We start from the raw sequence: 23,035 nt of genomic DNA, 5'->3' as shown, positions 1-23,035 counted from the left end.
TTTTTGCCAAAATAGCCATAAAATTCAATTTTTTACCAAAACTGCCTAAAAAGATCAATTTTTTTGCCAAAATTATCAGATGATTTCATATTTTAGGGAAAATTTGTCAATCTTGTTGTTTTTCCATTTTCTCATTCAACATTAGTAATTTTCTATTCAGTTTCTTTTTCATTTTTTTTTTTTGTTGGTAATGTTTTGACTTCCGAAAAGTTTGGCTTGAATAAATTGAAAACTTCTTTTCTGTCAAATTGAACCCCCCCCCTCTTGCTGTTTGATTGTAGTCCATAGATGATTACCTACATAATATGGTGTGGGAAATTGGAAACATTGGTCTGGGAAACCGAGAAGAGTCTGCAAATTCATTTCTTTGGAAGAGTGTACAGGTGGACACCTTGATCTATCCAGATCGGATCACAGGATTGCTTCAACTTGGACTATTTTGGAAGAATTTGGTCTTGAAGAGAAACGTCCAAGTATATTGTATTATCTTTATTCCAGTGGGTACTTCGCCTAATCTAGGAACTGAATCTTCTCTTCACTGCGAGGAATTCTGTCCATGACTGACAGACTTCTGACGAAGGCCATTCCTTGCAAAGCAGCTGTGTCATTCTACTTTCAATTCACAATTCTGACCAAGTTATGAGACAGATATCTTCGTATCATTATATGTATAGGATGAGTTCGTTCTACGCTGGACATTCTCACCCTATATGCTGGGTTATATTTTAAGGCGACAATTAGACGCGATCGCGATTAATTTGTAACGTTTAATGATAGTTAGAGTAACTACAGAGCGTCAGCGTCACCACACCAGTCTTCGAGAGTGTCTTTTTAGTAGTTTACTTTACTTATAACTCGGTGTTACCCTGTCTATATGCGGCTCTTCGCCTCATAATAATGTATAATTGCCTGCTATACGAGTATGTTAAACTCACTCATCGAATCGATGATATTATTACTCGACGCCGCCGCATCGTCGCCTCGCTCACTCAGATTTACGAGTAGTAATTGCGATAATTTTGATAAATTGATTGATTGATATGTACTCGTATATGTACGTAGTTGTGTACACAATTACGTAGATCAACGAGGAACTGTAGAGGAGGAGCAGGGGAGACGTGTTGAAAAACCATAATAGGTGAATGAATGAATGGCTGTGTAACGTCAAATTGTTTACAAATATCAATGTTTCTATATATGAGTGATTTGTTGTCTGGAAGCGTGAAATTTCAACCGAAGTTTTCGCAGTAGATGAAATGTCTGAAATTCAATTGCCTGAGAGTTTGAGAAACACGTTCGTAAACTCCTCGAATATTGCATCATTTGAATTTTTTGAAATTGAAAATTAAAAATTGCGAAAATTGAAAGCTCGTGGAAACATGAAATGATCGAGCAGATGGCAGCATGGCCCCGATGGTTAAATATTTAGCGATAAGATAAATTTTAGTTAGACCTATCAACTGTACGTTAATCCTTAACCACCATTACGCATCAGTGCATGTGTTTGCTGTTTGGATTACTTACAATCTTTGTATAACGAATACTGAATACTCGGTACACAAATTATATGAGAGTAGGTTGGTCTAGCTCTAGAAATACTCGTACATGCAGTATGGTATGTAAATTACTTGTATCTACAAATTAATGGTGAGATTTTGCTATATAGTAGTTTTTTCAGTACCTATTTTATTTCATAAATAGGTACATGATGCTTGGAGAGGTCATTTTTTTGTTTAAATTTTAATTATGTAGTTGTTTTTCAAAGAACTCTACCCTACGTGTATATTTTTCATTGCTCGAAACTACGAGTACGTATTTCTTGAGAAAAATTCCATTTTTTGCTACGTTTTGTGAAGCTCGAATTAACAAATGAAATTTCAGGATTTCCCAATATTCTCTGTTGATGAACTGCCTATATTTATGTACCTATCTAGAGTAATAAATTTAACGCGAGTGTTGCGTACCTACGTTTGATTTATTTATACCAACTATTCCACTTTCCGTTCAAAATCGTCATCAAGTTCATCTTAGATTGAACTTGAAAAAATTTAATATCAAATGCAAAAAATAAAATATACCTAGACCTACTGACTGATGGACGGAATCTTCATTTATCACATCAGTCTGTACTGGTGTTTGTTTTACAGAATTATTACTCGGTTTCTTATCAATACTGATACCGCGTACAGACCTACGTAGTTAGTTATTCCTACCTAAAAATTACTCATATACCAGTAATTGAATTTTTACTCACATGTAAGCTTACATCGTAGGTAAGGTACGTCTACGTATAGACTTATTTATAGTACATGTTAGTTATATTATGTATGTTCTGTATGATATTCGTGCTATTCTTACTATTCATCTTGGAATTGAATTGCTTATAATATATTGGGATATACTACCTATAATGCTGCGCTACGTTGTGCTGTAACCTTGAATTTTTCACATTGCGCTTATACAGCTTATTGTGTGATAAGTTGATGGCGGCGCGGCGCCAGTGATAGCAGCAAACGCGTCAATTCAATTTACCTGTCGTCGTATGTACGAGTAATGTACTGTTCGTGAGTTTACATTTTTCACATATGTGTGAGGACGAGAAGTACCAGGTACTTGAATACGTTTTTTTTTCAATTATTGGAGATGAAATCTTATAGTCGACGAAGTGTAGAAAAGCCATATTTTTTTGCCCATATTCGGGGCTTTTGTGTGGCTGATTTTCAAGTTGAAATATCCCTGACTATGTATGTGTAGTTCACTGAGGAAAAGGAAAGCTGATGTTATGTGTGTCTGTTTGGGGATGTTTATTGTTTGGGTTTGATGCAAACGATTCGTTTCACTTTTCATTTGAAATTTTGTCAGATTGAGACTTTGGTTATTTTGGATTGGGGTAGAAATGGAAGTATAAAGAAACAAAATGCATAAAAAAAATGAATCCAGTCAAAAAGGCCGTGAAAAAAATGAAAAAAATTCAAACGTGCAACAGAAACCTTCAAATTTGAAAAAAAGTTCATTTTTGACGAAATTGGCAACAGTGTAATACAAATTTTCTTCCAATTTCAATTTTTTTGAAATGTTTCCTGCGAAAAATTTGATTTTGGTAATTTTTTGCGCGGAAAGGGGGGGATCGAGTGGAGAGCTTTCTGATTTGATTGGGAAAAAGTAGTGAAAAAAATAGATAGTGAGTAATAACTGAGTAATATGCCTTTATCAGCTTCGAACGAGATTTCGCTGAGCAACCTCTCCCCCCACCTCCTCCCAGCAAACAATTTTTCTTCTTTATAGCAAAACTGATTTTCCAATTTTTATTGAATTATTGTATCCATTTGATTTTCTTCCCGCGCTAAATTATGAAAATATATTTTTTGTTACAGCTCGCAGCTCGCAGCTGGATCGAAGCAACATTTTACAAAAGAGAATGTGCCAAATTCCTCGCCAACCCGAAGGATCCGCAACGGTAAGCGAATTTACTATACCTATCAGCCACAATATAATTATAATTAATCTCTCCTGGCTTTGCCAGGCTTGTGTTGAAATCGATTTCGGTGGTAAAGTGAAGCTTAAAATATATTAGCTGCCTAATTAAAAAATTGAAGATTCTATATGTTTTGGATTGTCTAAAAATGGCTCAGAAATTTTCCAATTGTGGTGAATGAAAGTATGTCCAATTTATGACATTTTTTGACTGAAAAGTCAATCATATTTAGAACGTGAGGGTTTTACACAAGGCACCTCGAGGTGTCCGCTACCGATTTTAATGGGACCGCGAATTTTAGATAGAGTATGGTCTGAAACCCCCCATTACTAAAATTTAAGCTGCCAAAGTTGATTTTTCGATTTTTGGCAAATTAAAAAAAAAAATTTAACCAAGCGAATTTTTATGCATTTTTTAAAATTTTGGGATACACTAAGTACGTTGTACGTTGATTAAAAAGCTTGACAAATCATCTGAAAAACTAAGATTTGATATGGCAATGTTTGAGACCTCCCCTTTTTTCTTCCCTCTCCCAAAAAAAATTTTAAACTTACTAATGACATTGAAAAAGTGAAAAATTGACTAAAATATTGACGTATGCAATTTTGAGTCCTCCTCTCCTCATCCTCCTCCTCCCCCTCCCCCTCCCCCTCCTCGAAAAAAATTGTGAAGTGGCTAAAAAATATTCTGCCACAAGTGCTGCCTTTTTATTGTAAGATTTTTTTGGACAGTTTGAAATTTTTACTTATTTTGAAAACAATTTGGAACATACCTTCAACTCTCCTCTCCTTCATTTAGCTTTCATGAATTCGAAATTACTCCCTGTTGTTGACTCAGCACGCGTTTTCACGTTTTAGGTAAAGCACCTTTAGTTTTTTAGGCTCAAGAAATCAACGAAACACACATTTTTTTATTTTTTTCCAAGCTAAAACTTGAATTATAGTTGAAAAATTTCAATTTAAATTGAAAAATTTTGTCTGGGACTATAAAACCTGCAAAATAGACGAAAAAATTGCTGAAAACTACGAATAATTGATGAAATTTCGGCAAAACAGAGCAGAAATTACAAAATTAGTATAACAAGTCATTGAAACTTGATAGAATAACATAAAAACTGTTTATAAAAGGTCTAAAAATCGGTAAAGTATCGAAGAATTTGAGCAAAAAAAAACACCAAAACAGTTATAAGAGTTATTATTTTTCTACTAGTTAACGTTGTTCTGCAGAAACTTTCTCAAATAAGAATGCATAAATTCAAAAAACCACCTTAAGGTTTATGATTTTCCATCCAGCTAATGTTGTTTTCCGAAACAACTTATACCCCAAAAAGAATGGTTATTTTGAAAACCACCTTGAGAGTAACAATTTTCCATTTAGCTAACGTTGTTTCCAAAGTATATTCAGAAAACCACGTTAAGAGTTACAATTCTCTATTTAGCTAACGTTGTTATCCAAATCAACTACTCAAAATAGAACATATATTCTGAAAATCACGTTAAAGGTGACGATTCAACATCTAGCTAACGTTGTTTTCCAAAACAACTTGTACCCCAAAAAGAATGGTTATTTTGAAAACCACCTTGAGAGTAACAATTTTTCATTTAGCTAACGTTGTTTCCAAAGTATATTCAAAAAAACCACGTTAAGAGTTACAATTCTCTATTTAGCTAACGTTGTTATCCAAATCAACTACTCAAAATAGAACATATATTCTGAAAATCACGTAAAAGGTGACGATTCAACATCTAGCTAACGTTGTTTTCCAAAACAACTTGTACCCCAAAAAGAATGGTTATTTTGAAAACCACCTTGAGAGTAACAATTTTCCATTTAGTCAACGTTGTTTCCAAAGTATATTCAGAAAACCACGTTAAGAGTTACAATTCTCTATTTAGCTAACGTTGTTATCCAAATCAACTACTCAAAATAGAATATACCTATATTCTGAAAATCACGTTAAAGGTGACGATTCAACATCTAGCTAACGTTGTTTTCCAAAACAACTTGTATGTACCCCAAAAAGAATGGTTATTTTGAAAACCACCTTAAGAGTAACAATTTTCTATTTAGCTAACGTTGTTTCCAAAGTATATTCAGAAAACCACCTAAAGAGTAACAATTCTCTATTTAGCTAACGTTGTTATCCAAATCAACTACTCAAAATAGAATATTATATATTCTGAAAATCACGTTAAAGGTGACGATTCAACATCTAGCTAACGTTGTTTTCCAAAACAACTACCCCAAAAAGAATGATTATTTTGAAAACCACCTTAAGAGTAATGATTTTCCATTTAGCGAACGTTGTTTCCAGAAAAATGTTCCTAATACAATGTATATTCAGAAAACCTTGTTGAGAGTAGCAATTCTCCATCTAGCTAACGTTGTTTTCTAAAACAACTACCCCAAATAGAATGGTTATTTTGAAAACCACCTTAACAGTAACAATTTTCCATTTAGCTAACGTTGTTACCAAAAAACTGTTCCTAGTACTACTACTATGTATATTCTGAAAACCACGTTAAAAGTAATAATTCTCCATCTAGCTAACGTTGTTTTCGAAAACAACTATTCAAAATAGAATATGTATTTGAACAATTACGTTAAAGGTGACAATTCAACATGAAAAAATCAAAAATTTGTTCAAAAAATCTGAAAAATTAATTTAAATAAAAACTGAAAATTCGTCGCTGTTTCAAGTTATTTGTTTTTTTGTGCGGGGCGGGGGGGGGGGTTATTCGGTAAAAATGTGAAAAATAGGTTATGAAAGAGTCATGATTTTTGTCAGGGACTTTTTTTAGACATCTTTTTTAGCTAAAATTGTTGAAGTCCCGATTTTTACCGAATAGAGTTAAAAGATTGAACCTTTTTCATGCCAAAAATTTCAAAAAAATGTCGCTTTTTTTACAAGAAATTCCTGTCTTTTTTTGTAAAAATTTCCCAAAGTTTCACTTTTTTACCAGAATTTGCTCAAAGCTTTTTTCAAAATTGCCAAGCGATTTCGTTTCGTGCCAAAAATCGTCACTTTTTTGCAAATAAAAATTCCTAAAAATTAATTTTTTTTCAGAAATTGTTCAAAGTTTAATTTTGCTAAAAATTCCCAAAAACATGTTTTTTGCTGGAATTTTTTAAATCCTGCTTTTTGCAGGAAATTATAATTATTGAAAACACCTTCTATCAATGATCTTGCTGTACAAATGTTTTTAATCATTAATAAGTAGGTAATATATGCGAAAAAGAAAACCAACACATTGGAAATTGCAAAAATTGCCTAAAATTTTCACTTCTTTACGAAAAATTTCCATCACGACTCTCTTTTTTGCTAAAAGTTGGTACAACTTCACTTTTTATTAGAAATTGTTAAGAAGCACTGCTCTGACCTTACTTTTTCTTTCTGCTAAAACTGCTAAAAGGAGCAAAAAGTTTTGCTTCTCTTAAAAAATTCAGTGTTTGCCAAAAATTGTCAAAAAAGTTTCGCTTTTTTCCCAAAAATATGTCAGAAAGTCGCTTTTGCCTGAAATTACCTTCAAGTCCTTGAAATTGTCAAAATCTCGTTTTTTGTCAATAATTGCTGGAAATCCCTACTTTCTTTCGAAAAAGTCTTATGTATTTCTGAAATTGTAAAAATCGTATTTTTTGCCAAAAATTATCGTTGCCCATAAATCTATTTTTTTTTGTATAAAAATTTCAAATAGTTTCGCTTATTGTTCCAAAAATTTGCCGAAGTTGTCGCTTTTGCCAGAAACTACCTAAAAGTCTGTCAAAATATCGTTTGTCAATAATTTGCTGAAAATTCCTAGTTTCTGTCCAAAAAGTCGTGTTTATCGCTGAAATTGTGAAAGTCTTATTTTTTCGCCAACAATTACCGTTGCCCATAAATCTCACTTTAAAAAAAAAATGAAAACTGTGAAAATGTTCAACTTTCTTTTCACAATTGCTGAAAAACTTACACTTTTTGCAAAAATCACTAACGTTTTACTTTTTGTTTAAAAAAATCAAAAGTTGTCCAAGTCCCATTTTTTTAAATGAAAAATGGAAAAGTTGCTCAGTTGCCTGCTATAATGAGTAGTCAGAAATTACCAAAAAAAGCTCTGCCTTTTAATTAAATTGTCAGTCTTGCTTTTTTTTTTGTCAAAAATCGTAAAAAAAAATGCTCATTCTTGTGCCAAAGTATCACCTTTTGGGAGTTTCAACTTGCTATTTTTATTTTTTTGAAAAAATTGAGTACAAGCCTCGAAAATGTTGCCATCAATAAAATTTCAGACTTCGAAAAAAGATTGGGTACAACAAAGTTTGGTAAAAAAAAATGCTGTTGTGTCCTCTCCAATATTTTTCCAACAATTTCTTGTAATTTTCCTCGTTCAAAAAAAAAAAAAAGGTAAACAAGAAAATGTGTCATTTTTCCATGTGGAGTTGATAAATTTGGAGAAGAAAGGGACAGGAGGGATCAAAACATTCATTTGCTTGGTTTCACATCATAAAAAAACTAAAAGTTATTTTTGGGCAAAGTCAGACTTCAGCCAAACTTCACCCTCTCATTAAGAAAGGCTCTTTGCTCCTTCACAGCTCTTTAAATTTTATTTGGCTATCATGCAATTTCATCTTTGATAATCCCGGGTTGATAATTTATTTTCCAATTTTTTGAAATCGCGGCTGCCCTCCTAAATTTCATAACGGTCACAGGTGTGAATTTCTCTTGATTATTCGTAATCAGTCTAATGTTCCTAAATCTGACACGAAGACGACGTCGACGACGTGCAGCAGGCATTTAATGGAACACGAGCTGTGTATAAAGGCTTCAATTATGCAAATGTAGATAATGTAGTTTCATTACTGCGAATTGCTGTTTAGTGTTTACTGTTTACGATATAGCTATAGCTGTCGTACATTAAACGGAGTTAATTTTGTTTCAGATGTTGTTGCGGCTTGACTCTTCCGTTGCACAGCGGCACAGTTGTTGAACAACACAAAAATGCCGACAGTTCACAGGAGCAACAAGAAAATTGGAGTGTCAGTCGTCATACTGTTGCTTCGCCAACAGACGCTTATGGTACCATTGAATTCCAAGGTGGTCCGCATCCAACCAAAGCACAAGTAAGTGTAATTTCTCGGCTGTGAATATTTTATTCTTTCGAAAACCGCCAGAATTTTTGGTCCTAGTTTCCTTATTATTTTTTTCAAGTAGTATAACTTAACCGCGCCAGTGAGAAACTTTAATTCCCTTCTGAGTTTCGTTATGCCATTTTGAGAAATACTCGTAAATAAATAATTGCTCGAGAAAACAAATAGCCTTACGTCTCGATTAAAAGTTCAATCACGTTTTTGTCTGACAAATGAGTTTGAAAAACTAGCCTCGTTATTTTACATCTTTTTTTTTTGTAATAAAGTAATTTATATACGTTGGCATGAGCACCTGCAGCTTTTTCAAAGTGTAAAGGTATCATACTTAAAAGCGTAAGGTAATTTGCGAGAAATATTATAAGATATCATGTTTCGTACGAAAATGTGGGTGACTGTAAACTGATACCAAAATATTGAAATGCATACTATTATTAGCACCTGAAGTTGCTCTTAAACTTTTTCTTCATTTTTCATCTCACAGTAGCTCGCGAAGTTTTCTGTACCTACAGAAAGAGAGGCTGTTGCTTTTATGGGAAAATTTCGTCGAAAATATATATAATTTTTATGGGTCGAGTTTTTAAAGCAATTTTCTTCGTAAAAAATTAAGACACGCCGCGTTAAAAATCAACAACACCGAACATGGGTGTACGAATAGGTAGGTATATTATTTTTATGTCGAAAAATAATAAAAATGTTATAACCGCGTATAAAAATGAGAAAAAAAAGGGTACGAAGGGCAAGGACATTTCATCGTATCAACAATGTTTTTGGGCGATTTTATGTACTTATACCTCGCAATGTACAAAGATACCTAATTTATTATTTATTCTGGATGCTAATCAATATATAACCTGTGCCAATAATTTACCATTTACCTTGTTTTTACATCTCTGGCCAACCAACTGTTCTGAAAATAATGTAAACCACTTAATGCCCGTTATATTAGCATACAATGTACGGCGCGAGATGCTGATGCTATAAAAAACACATGTTGAATATAGGTACTCGTGTAATACGCGATATCGCCCCTTCGCAGTAATAAAATTTTGATTTTCTCTTTTCAGTACGTGAGACTGGCCTACGATTCGAGACCGGAATTGATTTTACAGCTATTCACGCGAGAATGGACGCTAGAATTGCCGAAATTATTGATTACCGTACAAGGTGGCAAAGCGAATTTCGAGCTGCAGCCGAAATTGAAGAAAATTCTGCGAAAGGGTTTGCTAAAAGCAGCCAAAACAACCGGCGCTTGGATATTCACCGGCGGAACCAATACTGGTGCGTAGGTTGGGTTAATTTATCATAACGTACCTTAACCCTTAAAGCTTCCTTTATAGTGGCGATAAGCTGGCAATAGAAAATTTCTACAGAAAATCGTGGAATTTTTTCAAACTCAATTTTAAGCACTTTTGAACCTCTAAACTTGTAAAATAATAACATTTCTTATAAATTCTGATGATTATTCACTTTAATAAAAAGTTTTCAATCTTCATCTCATTCATCACTTTTCTATGGAAAAGTTAAAAAATTTTGACTTTTCCATAGAAAATTGATAAAATTCCACAGCCAGTATAAATGTTTCCATTTGAATGTACACATTTGTCTTTTCTGTAGAAAAATTCTACGGCCACTATAAAGGAAGCTTAAAGGCCTGGATCAAACTGTAAGTGATTCAAAAAAATGCTTTCAATTTATTGAATAAGACTGACATTAATATCACTTTGATGTGTTGTATGCCCCCTCCCCCTCAAAACCATTTCGTAAATGAGGGGTCAATTTTTTCATTTTTCTGTAAATTACGAAAAAGCAAAATACTTAATTGGCCTAAATTTGAGGTAATCTTATATAATCGCATTCCACCCACCTAATTATTGAAAGCAAATCCTTGATGAGCCCCTTCCCATTTTTGGTGGGGCATAAATATGAAAAAGTTGAGGTAAAATACGGGCCAATGTCCTCCATTTTTAATTTTATGAATTTGTTAATATGCTTTCACAAAATATAATCACAAAGGGTATACACAGTGGGATACAGAGCGATTTTTTCATTTTTTGATCAACTAGTTTCGTAAAAGTGGCTAAAACATGAGACACGAGCACATCAAGTACCGCATATGAGAATACACTTCACTTGAAGTAAAAAGTACGACAATTATAAAATGTGTATACAAGCATGCCTCAGCTTTTTTGGGACTTTTTACTTTTAGTTGCACAAATATCTAAAGCTCATCAGAATAAATCTCACACATCATTCGTAATTTGGGTGAAGTGAAATTTTTGTACGATGATGCAGGTTACTCGACTGGAATCATGATTAGTTACAAAAAATAATAACAATATACACCAGAATGCCTGAGCTTTTTCAGAACTTTCAGCTGTCAGCTTCTCATACCTCTAAAGCACAAATGAATAAATTTCACACATCATTTGTAATTCATTTGGATAGTGAAATTTCTGTATGATGATGCAGCTTCTTCTTCCACAAGATTGGGCACAACATTCTCATACAGAAATTTTACTATCCAAATTAATTACGAATGATGTGTGAAATTTATACAGATGTGCTTTAGAGGTGAGAGTAGCTGGCAGCTCAAAGTTCTGAAAAAGCTCAAGCATTCTTGTATTTATAGTTTATAATTATTGTAACTAATCATGATTCCTTTATGTTGTGCCCAATCTTGTAGTGGAGGAAGCAGGAAGCTGCATCATCATACAGAAATTTCACTATCCAAATTAATTACGAATGAAATGTGAAATTTATACAGATGTGCTTTAGAGGTGAGAGTAGCTGACACCTCAATGTTCTGAAAAAACTCAGGCATTCTTGTATATACAGTTATTACTTTTCGTATCTAATCATGATTCCCTTACAATTGGCCTAATGTCTTTGTCGAGTAAATGGCATCATTATACCAAAATTACACGCTATCCAAATTAATTACGAATGAAGTGTGAAATTTATTCATTTGTGCTTTAGAGGTATGAGAAGCTGACAGCTGAAAGTTCTGAAAAAGCTCAGGCATTCTGGTGTATATTGTTATTATTTTTTGTAACTAATCATGATTCCAGTCGAGTAACCTGCATCATCGTACAAAAATTTCACTTCACCCAAATTACGAATGATGTGTGAGATTTATTCTGATGAGCTTTAGATATTTGTGCAACTAAAAGTAAAAAGTCCCAAAAAAGCTGAGGCATGCTTGTATACACATTTTATAATTGTCGTACTTTTTACTTCAAGTGAAGTGTATTCTCATATGCGGTACTTGATGTGCTCGTGTCTCATGTTTTAGCCACTTTTACGAAACTAGTTGATCAAAAAATGAAAAAATCGCTCTGTATCCCACTGTGTATACCCTTTGTGATTATATTTTGTGAAAGCATATTAACAAATTCATAAAATTAAAAATGGAGGACATTGGCCCGTATTTTACCTCAACTTTTTCATATTTATGCCCCACCAAAAATGGGAAGGGGCTCATCAAGGATTTGCTTTCAATAATTAGGTGGGTGGAATGCGATTATATAAGATTACCTCAAATTTAGGCCAATTAAGTATTTTGCTTTTTGTAATTTACAAAAAAATGAAAAAATTGACCCCTCATTTACGAAATGGTTTTGAGGGGGAGGGGGCATACAACACATTAAAGTGATATTAATGTCAGTCTTATTCAATAAATTGAAAGCATTTTTTTGAATCACTTACAGTTTGGTCCAGGCCTTTAAGGGTTAATACATATAGAGCACCTAGTACCATGGACTTATCTATTCTTTCCCTAAAGAGGGTATATTTCGAATGTTCTATAGTCACATTCTTCTCTCGTTCTACTGTCGCTATACTGTTTGTACGTAGTCGAATGTTGCTTTACATATTGTGTATTTTGCTGTGTCTTCTTCTTCGAACGCCTCTCTCTCTCTGTGGAGGTTGAAAGATTAATAAGATGTAATCAAGCGTGTCATTTATGTTGGCTCGAGAGAGGAAAGAGGAGCTTGTAAAGTAACGAAGTTGAGTCGAAACAGTTTGGTATAGTAATTTTAGGCAACATAAATTATTATCGGAAACGTATAAACGCGAGCAGCTTTTACATTTACGTTCGTTTAATTTAAATCGAATGACGTTTTTATTGGAATTGGAAGAGATGCGAACGACGACGACTCGACTCGATGTGCTCCATCTGCGATGGCTGTGTAGAGGATGAGACACGTACTTAGCGAATTAGTCAATGACCTAATGCTTAAACGCTTTTATTACTTTTGTCGGTCAGGTGTAACGCGCCAAGTTGGTGATGCCTTGTTACTTGAGAGATCCCAAAGAAGCAGTCGAGTGGTGAGCATTGGTATAGCACCCTGGGGAATTGTAGAAAACAACCACGAACTAATTGGACACAATAAGGATGCGCCGTATCATTCCATTTCTTTACCCAGGTACTTACCTCTTTATACTATACGTCGTGTATCCTTCGTTTTATACTCGTATTCCGATGTACCTTAGCTACTTATTTACTACTACTACCACATATGTGTACCTACTCGTACGTCTACATAGCTAGCAAAAAGCAATCTTCCCAGAGTTATTGATTATACTCATATATAGTGTACAATGTACATTTACCTACCTCATTATCTGTATGCCTCGCGAGTACTTTACTTACTATACCTTACATCGTGCAGCGCATCGAGCACCCGTTTTGTATGGAGAATTTCGCTCTCAAGTGGTTTTTAATGAGTTCTCTACCCCCTGAATGGTCCAGCGAATCAATTACTCTATTCGTTCGGTGGCACGAAGGAGAGGAAGAGGGAAGCGAGTAATTTTTTTTACGAGTTTACGATTTGATGAATTTTTAAGAGTAATTCATGCAGACTGATTGAACTCGTCGGAGGAAATCTGTTGGCGGAGTTTTAAAGAAAATAATTAATAAGGGATTCGAAATCAATACGTAATTAAAAGTTTAAAAGTTCGAATCGAACTTTCGACGAGGTGGAAGTTTAGTTTTTTCGCTACGAGTATAAAAGTTGAAGCTACGGTTCGAAAAATTGTGAAAAAAATTACTGCGAAGATCTGTTTTAGCGCCCTTTTTTTAGTGAATTAATTTTCGAAATGAGATTTCAATATTTTTAAGGGCTCAAGAGCCCTCAGTTTTGGTCGAAAATTGGAAAAAAAATTGGAAGTTGAGTGGCATGTCGATTTTAATTAATTCGGAGACGCTGAGTTCGAATATAGGTTCATTTTTTTCAATCCGAACCCCCCTCCGCATAATGCCCTTGAACCTGACCAAAAAGTCAAAAAAAAATTAAAATTGAAATGATTCGTGAAATGTGGTTTCCTTTTGATGAATTTCTGGAATCAAAGGGCTAAAAATGAGGGAAAAAATTGGAATTTCACGAAATTGATTTAGAAAGCTGTAATTTGGTATGTACCCTATTTTCGATCTCCCGAATGGATTAGAAATTGTTTCGAACCGTTTTGAGCAGTTCTGGAGCCTCCAGCGGAATTTTGAAAATTGAAATTTCCACAAAATGTTATCCAATGAAGCTGAAATGCTGAAATTTACTTTGTACCTACCCTGTTTTCGATCTCCCGAATGGATTAGAAATTTTTTCGAACCGTTTTGAGCAGTTCTGGAGCCTCCAGCGAAATTTTAAAAATTGAAATTTTTACAAAATGTTATCGAATGAAACTAGAATGCTGAAATTTACTTTGTACCTACCCTGTTTTCGATCTCCCGAATGGATTAGAAATTGTTTCGAACGGTTTTGAGCAGTTCTGGAGCCTCCAGCGGAATTTTGAAAATTGAAATTTTCACGAAATGTTACCCAATAAAACGGGTATGCTGAAATTTTGCTTTTTAGGTACTCCAATTTCAACATGCTGAGGCAATTCAAGATAGTTTCGAGCCGGTTTTGGAGCCTCCAGCAACTTTTTGAAAAAAAAATTCAAATCCACCCGATTCAACTTTTGCTTCAGCAAATATGTACGTTTATATGTGTTAGAAAGTTTATTTAAACAGATTTTCCGGCATTTTGTGAAAATCTGAAACTTCTAAAATATAGCTGGAGGTTTCAGAATGGCTCACAGGTGTCTCCAATGGACCCTCCATTCGATTTTTAAAAATTTTCAGGAGGCTCCAGAGCTGCTAAAAAGGATTTAAAACCGATGATTAAAAAGGCGCACGAAAAATTCCTGCTATCTAGGTCAATTTGGAGAAATTCTGGGTTTTCCCATTTTTTGACCCACATCAAATTCATGATTTTTAAAAATTCGCAATTGAAATCTGAACACCAAAAATCGAGCTTTCAAGTTGAAAGTTTGAATTTTTAATGATGAGTGTAAAAATTGAAAGCTACTATTTGAAAATTTGAAAAAATTAGAAATTTCAAGACATTATGTTCGAATTTTTGATCCGACTGGTCCGTTGTTTTTATGCTTTTTGAAGATGTCCAGTTCAAACATTCGTTCTTTTTTTTTTTGGATTTGACCCCTCAAAACACCCTTAGCCTCCCCTCCCGAAAATATTGTGTCTTGCCAAGAATTGCTAATAATTGTCGCTTGTGTGTAAAAAATTCAAACGTTTCACTTTTTTTTCCAAAAATTTCCCAAAACCCTTATTTTTTTACTGAAATTGCAAGGTCTCGCCTTTGTCAACATTTCTTTTTTAAAAAAAAATAACTTTTTTGACAAACTGACAAAAAATTTCAAAAAAGTCTCATATTTTTCATGCTTTTTTTTCTAAAAATGTCAAAAATTGTCGAAAAGACTGACATTTTTTTCCTTTTACCAAAAAAATTACTAAAAAATTAATCGTGTTTTTTTTGCAAAAAATTTTTAAAAAGTCTCAATTTCTTCCAAAATTGCTCTAAAGTGTCTTTTTCGCCAGAAAATGCAACAAATTCTCACTTGTATGCCTCAAATTGCGGAATAATTGCGAAAAACCCTTGTTTTTTTGTTAAAATTGTCAAAGCCTTGCTTTTTGTCAATGTGCTTCCTCGCCCCCCCTCCCCTCCAAAAACAGTAATTTTTTACAAAAAATTTGCTAAAGTATCACTTTTTCAAAAAAAAAAAAAAATGTATTCGCTAAAAAATCTTGCATTTTCCCCTAAAAATGTTGAAATTTACCAAAAAATTTCACTCTTTTACAAAAAAAATTATCAAGAAATTGTCATTTTTTTGCAAAAAATTCCAAAAGGTCCCAATTTTTTCAAAAAGTTGCCAAAGAAAGCTCTGCCCTTTGTTGAAATTGTCAAAATCTTGCTTTTTGCCTGAATAAATTTCCAGAAATGATCACTTTTATCTCCAAAATTTTCAAAAAGCCTTTTTTTTTTTACATTATTTACTTATTATTGAAACGTAACTTTTTTGTGATTTTTGTTTGTTTTCTACGTTACTTTTTTGGTTACACCTTACATTTTGAGCTTTTTTAGTTATTGTAAAGTAACTTTTTTTTTGTTTGTAAGAAATTGAGTAGTTACGAGCTCTAAATTTGAAAATATATAAGACGAATTTCAAAAATTGAAGAGTGGTGCAATTAAGTATTGAAAAAAATAATAAAAGTGATACCTAGGTATCATTTTCTTGATTTTTTTTAGCTAAAAAACGAAAACAAGGTGAAAGGTTGACGTTCTGGATTTCACATTGTAACTATTCTCATTGAATGTCTCAATTTTTAATCTCTCGAAGGATTTATGATTAGTTTCAACTTTCAAATAAGTATTTTTAGAACATCCTCCAGCATACTTTTAGATTGTACACTCTGCAGTTTTGGAAAATTGTCGTTGAAAGAACCAAAATACATACGTAAAAATCTGCTGGAAGCTCTAAAAACGCTCAAAACCACCTCCGATCGATTTGAAAATTCAAAAGTGAGGTATGAACCAAATTTCAGTTTGATTTCCATGAAAGTTTGAAAATTCAACAAAATTTTAAAATGCATTGCTCTCTTTTTTTGTTTGATCCAAAAATGGGCAAATTTGAATCCGGCTCTGTTATAGAATGATTTTTGACACGTTGTTTTCTTGCTGGGTTTTGAGAGTGCTGAGTTTGAGTTTTATTGCAATTCATATTTTCGGATATGATCCCTCCGTGCTCCTCCCTCCGCTCCCCGTTCAAATATTAAAAAAAATTTCTTTCAAAAAACCAGGACGTAGAACACACTGTGTAGGTGGTCAATTAAATTCTCAACCATACTGTTGATTTTTCACTACCTATAAAATTTAAATTTTGTGAAAATGTGTAAAATAGAGACATACCTAAACTTCATCTCTCTCGACCTAAAAAATTTCGACTCGCTGTTAACAGTTGACACGTATTACTCAACCTATGTGTATGTGACTCGATCGAACATGTCGCAAAATGTCAAACCTATTCGATATGTGCATGCTTAATGCTGACGTATTTGATTTCTTATATATCTTTGCTGTACATACATACGTGAAATTTTAAATTTACCGTAACCTATCTACCTACCGATTAATTTTAATAACGATATGCGTGCGCAGAATTAAAGGAAACCTCTCGCCCACCGGAAACTTGCTTCTACCTCTACTATATACCTACTTGTTATTAAAAATATATAAGAAATATTTCAATTTTTGGAAAAAACTTGGTACGAAACTTGGAACCAAAAAAAAAAAACAGAATTTTCTGGAAAATTGAAACAAAATACTCAGCGAAGTTTCCAAATTGGCGAGATGTATCCTTCCTACGCATCACACCGCTTGAAACTGAAGTAAACCCCGTGTGATGTATGTTGTGTGTATTTCTGTTTTGTTTTTGGTTCGGGTTCGGTTTCGGCTTCCGCTTCGGTTTTATTATATCAACAATACGTAATTATAAAAAAAAATACATATCCTAATAATAATAAATTAATACGCGGGAATTAGTATTGAAGTAATAAGGTAAATTCACTTCGTTTATTGACTTACCTATTCATTGTGTAACTTAGGTATCTTCTCGTATACGTAGGCCTTAAGTGGCAGTATATTGTAGATTAGAGAGCAATGAGCATATAACATAAACCTAATAAGTACTCGTAAAATATTGAAGGGCTTCGATTTTACTTCTATTTTGTCGTAGAGACGTGTATGTTATACGTACATTTATGTTTCCTATAACCTGCTCTAATTATTTCCATCTCTGCCATTTGAGACCTAGTAACTCTTTGCTAATGCTTCCTGTGATCGGTTTGAGCGTTGAAATAATATTGGACGTGTTCCCCCAGATCCTTGAGTGATCCATATTAGTCCGACATAATTATGACAAATGGAATAATTGCACCCCCCCCCCGATCCTCTGGGTTCAGTTTTTTCTTAAAGGGGACATCCCAAGGAACATTTTGAACCAAACTGACCTACAAAAAGTTGGCCTTAATAACAAAATGACGTCATTTCGATTGACATGTCAGCTGCAATCGTAGATTTTGCTTTCCAACATAGGACTCGCACGAAATTTTTTGAACTGGACAACACTAGATCTAAAGAGCATGCAAAAATTCATCACCAGTTGAAATTTTAAGTGCTCGAATGCATTTTTTGATTTTTGGTGAATTTTTAAAAATCAAATGTCAAGCCAAAATTGAGAAAAAAAATCAAAATTTCATCAAATTGCTCTAGAAAGCTGAAAGTTAGGATAGATCCTATTTTCGACCTGCCAAATCGATTGGAAACGGTTTCAAACCGTTTTGAGCAGTTCTGGATCTGGAGCCTCCAGTAGATTTTTGAAACTTGAAATTTCCACAAAATCTCATCAAAAATGAAGTTGGATATCCGAAATTTACGCTGCACTTCAACTTAAACACTCTATTAAGTCGATTTCTGGTGAGTTTGAGTCATTTTGAAGTCTCTAGGGGTGTTTTGAAAATTCTTGGAGCCTCCAGTAGATTTTTGAAACTGGAAATTTCCAAAAATTTCATAGAATGTAGTTGGAAAGCCGAATTTTATTCTGTAAACTAATTTGAATATGCTATAAAGTCGACTGCAAGTTGATTTCAAGTCGTTTTGGAGTCTCCAGCAACTTTTTGAAAATTACTGGAGCCTCTAGCAGATTTTTGAAACTTGAAATTTCCACAAAATTTCATCAGTAGAGTCGGAAAGCTGAAATTCACTCTGCATAATACGTGATAAAGTTAATTTGTACAGATTTTGAGGCATTTTTTGAAAAACAAAAGTTTCTAAAAAACACCACTGGAGGCTCCAAAGTCCAAAATGACTTGAACCTACTCGCAGTCGACTTGATAGCGTATTGAAATTGGAGTGCAGAGTGCAGAGTGAATTTACAGCTCTGTTGGTAAACTTTTGTGGAAATTTTGAGCAATGAAAAATCTACTGGAGGCTCCAGTAATTTCCAAAAAGTCACTGGAGGCTCCAAAATGACTTGAACTCCCCAGCAGTCGACTTGATAGCGTGTTGGAATTGGAGTGCAGAGAAAAATTTCAGATTTCCAGCTCTGTTTGGTCAAATTTTAAGATTGAAAAATCTACTGGAGGCTCCAGTAATTTCCAAAAAGTCGCTGGAGGCTCCAAAAAATTACTTAAACTCCCCCAGAAGTCGACTTGATAGCGTGTTGAAATTGGAGTGCGGAGAAAAATTTCAGATTTCCAGCTCTGTTTGGTAAAATTTTGTGATCGAAAAATCTACTGGAGGCTCCAGTAATTTCCAAAAACTCGCTGGAGGCTCCTAAATGACTTAAACTCAACAGAAGTCGACTTGGAAGCGTGTTGAAATTGGAGTGCAGAGAATAATTTCAGATTTCCAGCTCTGTTTGGTAAAATTTTGTGATTGAAAAATCTACTGGAGGCTCCAGTACATAATTTCCAAAAAGTCGCTGGAAGCAACAAAAGGACTCAAATTCTGCCTTCAATCGACTTCATAAGGTATTGAATTATTTGATGAAATTTTGTGGAAATTTCAAGTTTCAAAAATTCTACTGGAGGCTCCAAGAATTTTCAAAAAGTCGCTGGAGACTCATAAATGACTTAAACTCCCCAGAAGTCGACTTGGAAGCGTGTTTAAATTGGAGTGCAGAGAAAAATTTCAGATTTCCAGCTCAGTTTGGTGAAATTTTATGATTGAAAAATCTACTGGAGGCTCCAGTCATTTTCAAAAAGTCGCTGGAAGCTTCGAAAGGACTCAAATTCTAGCTGATGTCGACTTCATGGCGTATTGAATTTTATTTGATGGGAATTTCAAGTTTTAAAAATTCTACTGGCGGCTCCAAGAATTTTCAAAACGTCGCTGGAGACTCCAAAATGACTTAAACTCACCAGCAATGAACCTAATACCGTGTTTAAATTGGAGTGCAGAGAAAAATTTCAGATTTGCAGCTCAGTTTGGTGAAATTTTGTGATTGAAAAATCTACTGGAGGCTCCAGTAATTTTCAAAAAGTCGCTGGAAGCTTCGAAAGGACTCAAATTCTACCTGAAGTCGACTTCATGGCGTATTTAATTTATTTGATGGGAATTTCAAGTTTTAAAAATTCTACTGGAGGCTCCAAGAATTTTCAAAACGTCGCTGGAGACTCCAAAATGACTTAAACTCACCAGCAATCGACTTAATAGTGTGTTTAAGTTGAAATTTTGCTTTAAAATGTTCCTTAGGATGTCCCTTTTGAAAAAAAAGCTGTCCCAGAGGATCAAAGGTAAGAAGGGGGTTAGGTATGTGCTCCAAAATTCAAAAAATAAATTTAAATTCATCGACCTGCATTTTTTTTGGAAAATTCTGGAAGTATTAATGAACAGATAGGTAACGAGACTATAATTTATCAATTTTCGAGAAACGGCGTCAGGTTTGTGAGAGGTGACTTGTTGCCATTGAACCCTTATATCTTCAAGTTGGTCTTATTCCTCTGTTTTCTTCAAAGAAGAAAAATTCAGTTTAATAAATCCCTTTCTCGGCCTTCTTCCTCTCCCTCCTGATGAATATGGATTTGGGGACGAGCTTGCCTCTATGACGTACTTTGAAATCACTCGCTTCGATTTCATTTTAAGTAGTATATGCCTATTGATATCCAATATGGCTAGTAGGTAATATTAGCGTGTAATTCCTTAAATGTATTTTCGTTGTACCTAGTTCACGTACCTTTAATACGAGTAGGTTTATTTTAGCTGCGCTTTGTTGGTTTCACCTGCACAAAAATATAGAAAGTAAAGAGTTGACAGCGACTTGTCAATTTACTCGCTTTTATTTACTTTACTGCTCGTTTACTTTTTATCTTACCTTTAAATACGCAGTTCGCACTAATCACCTGATTACCTACATTCTATAGCTATGAGTAGAAACTTAAATTCTGCGTTTTATGTTGCACACAGGTCGAAATTGGCAGTTTTGAACAACCGACACGCGTATTTTTTATTGGTGGATAATGGAACTTCTGGAAGATACGGCGCCGAAATTATTCTACGCAGAAAATTGGAGAAATATATTTCTATTCAGAAGCTGCATCCAGGTTGGTGAGCTTGCTTATTTTTTGAAGCCTCTGCCTCTCGTCGTCGTTATGTTAATGTTTTACCTACACGTCTCATTTCATCCTTATTATGTATCCTCGCTGACCTGAGACACGCTTCGTGCTTCTCGTTAACGTTGCTGCGATCGATGTTACCTACGACGTAGGGTACATTATACATATCCCTATATTCTGCGTGCAGAGTCTGCAGACTGGGGATGAAACTTAATGAATTTTTCACATAATTAAGATACGTACTTTTAAGAGTTTAAAATATGCGTGTAAGTTGGTGCTACATTGAAGCGTATATGCGCAGGCACGCATTGCAGTACACCGGTCGTCTGTCTTGTTATCGAAGGCGGAACCAACACTATCAGAGCAGTGCTCGAATACGTCACCGATACACCGCCTGTACCTGTCGTCGTATGCGACGGCTCGGGAAGAGCTGCCGATTTGATTGCTTTCACTCATAAGTACGCTGAATTCACCTCACTTGTAGCTTTCATAGTCAGTTGTTCTTGGCTGTTTAATAATACAACGTAGGCTGTCAGGGTGCGAGAGCGTGCGACCGGGTGCGGAGAGCTACAGTAGGTACCTTTTTACTGTTGGAGTTGAGTGCCCAGTTTCGTTTTATGCGTATTTACTCAACTCGAGAGTAACCACTTGGAATCCTGGTAGTTTGAGAGTAGGTAGGTTAATGGGGATGTAATTTGCGCAGAATGAAGTTAGATTGCTATTTTCGATCGATTTTAATATACCCAGTGTGGGAAAATTAGCCGTAAAAAGGGGGTTATTGGGATATTGGTCTATTTTTATGTGCTAAACACGAATCTTGAGGCCTCTCTTCGCATTAGGGGATGAGCTTTCTCCCCTATTGTGGATCTAAGCCCATCCACATTTGGTTTTTGGCCTGTGACTTCTCAAATATTCATCTTAGATGGAAAATTGTCGAATGAAACGTATTCTGATTTTTGCCAGAAATTCGAAAAAGTTATCATTTTTTAGCAAGAGTTTTTCAAAATTCTGATTTTTTGCAAAAATTGAAAAAAATCTTAATTTTAGTCGAGTTTTCAAAAAAGTCAGAAATTTTTGCCAGAGTCGAGAAAGTTTTGATTTTTTTCAGGATTTCAAAGGACTCTATGATTTTTGTCAGAAAGACAAACTCTCGATTTTTCAGCCAGGGTTTGAAAAAAGTCCTGACTTTTGCCAGAAATGTGAAAAAGTTTTCATTCTCTGACCAGAGATTTTTAAAAAATCCTGATTTTTGGCCTGAAATTGATAAAATAATCTTCATTTTAGTCGAGTTTTCAAAAACGTCAAAATTTTTTGCCAGGAATTTGAAAGAGCCTTGGTTTTTTGCTGGAGTCAAAAAAGTCCTGATTTTTTTTCAGCATTTCAGAGAAAAGTCACGATTTTTGTCAGAAAGACAAATTCTCGATTTTTCCGTCAGGGCTTGAAAAAAGTCCTGACTTTTGCCAGAAATTCGAGAAAATTTTCATTCTTTGACCAGAGACTTTAAAAAATAATCCTGATTTTTTGTCAGAAATTGGTAAAAAAATCTTAATTTTAGTCGAGTTTTTGTAAAAGTTGAAAATTTTTGCCAGAAATTTAAAAGAGGCTCAATTATACCTGTTATCTTTTTGTGATAAAGTTGTGAAAACTGAGCCAAATAAATGAAATTGATTGATTGATTGGTTTTTTGCCGGAGTCAAAAAAGTCCTGATTTTTTTCCTTCAGGATTTCAAAGGAGTAAAGTTTCGAGTTGGGGTCAAAAATTTTAAAAAGTTATAATTTTCTCATATCAATATTTTGGAAAAAATTATGATTTTTGTCAAAAATTTGAAAAATTCCTGATTTTTTGCCAGAATTGGAGAAAAGTCTTTATTTTTTTTTTTTTACAGAAATTCAAAAACAGTCTCAATTCTGAAATCGGTCTGATTTTTTTTCAGAAGTTTGAAAAAATTATAGTATTTTCCAGGTTACAAAATTTTGATTTTTAGCGAGAG

At 34.1% G+C, this 23,035-nt stretch overlaps 1 protein-coding gene across 6 annotated transcripts in view; it reads left to right on the top strand.

Moving 5' to 3' along the window:
• Trpm (transient receptor potential cation channel, subfamily M) overlaps window positions 1-23,035 on the top strand; it is a 91,396-nt gene that overhangs the window by 28,800 nt on the left and 39,561 nt on the right. For 5 of the 6 annotated variants that reach the window (XM_065362635.1, XM_065362637.1, XM_065362640.1 and 2 more), the window contains 6 exons: window positions 3,375-3,457; window positions 8,389-8,569; window positions 9,661-9,874; window positions 12,861-13,020; window positions 20,896-21,032; window positions 21,346-21,502. In XM_065362635.1, coding sequence (XP_065218707.1) covers window positions 3,375-3,457; window positions 8,389-8,569; window positions 9,661-9,874; window positions 12,861-13,020; window positions 20,896-21,032; window positions 21,346-21,502 — 932 coding nt within the window. Of the gene's footprint in view, window positions 1-3,374; window positions 3,458-8,388; window positions 8,570-9,660; window positions 9,875-12,860; window positions 13,021-20,895; window positions 21,033-21,345; window positions 21,503-23,035 lie in introns of those variants that run through there. The other variant, XM_065362641.1, reaches the window with a different exon arrangement.

The sequence above is a fragment of the Planococcus citri genome, chromosome 4 (assembly GCF_950023065.1).
Source record: "Planococcus citri chromosome 4, ihPlaCitr1.1, whole genome shotgun sequence".
Classification (NCBI taxonomy): Eukaryota; Metazoa; Arthropoda; class Insecta; order Hemiptera; family Pseudococcidae; genus Planococcus; species Planococcus citri.
Note: the sequence above shows the minus strand (reverse complement) of the source record. Positions and strands in the feature narration are given on the sequence as shown.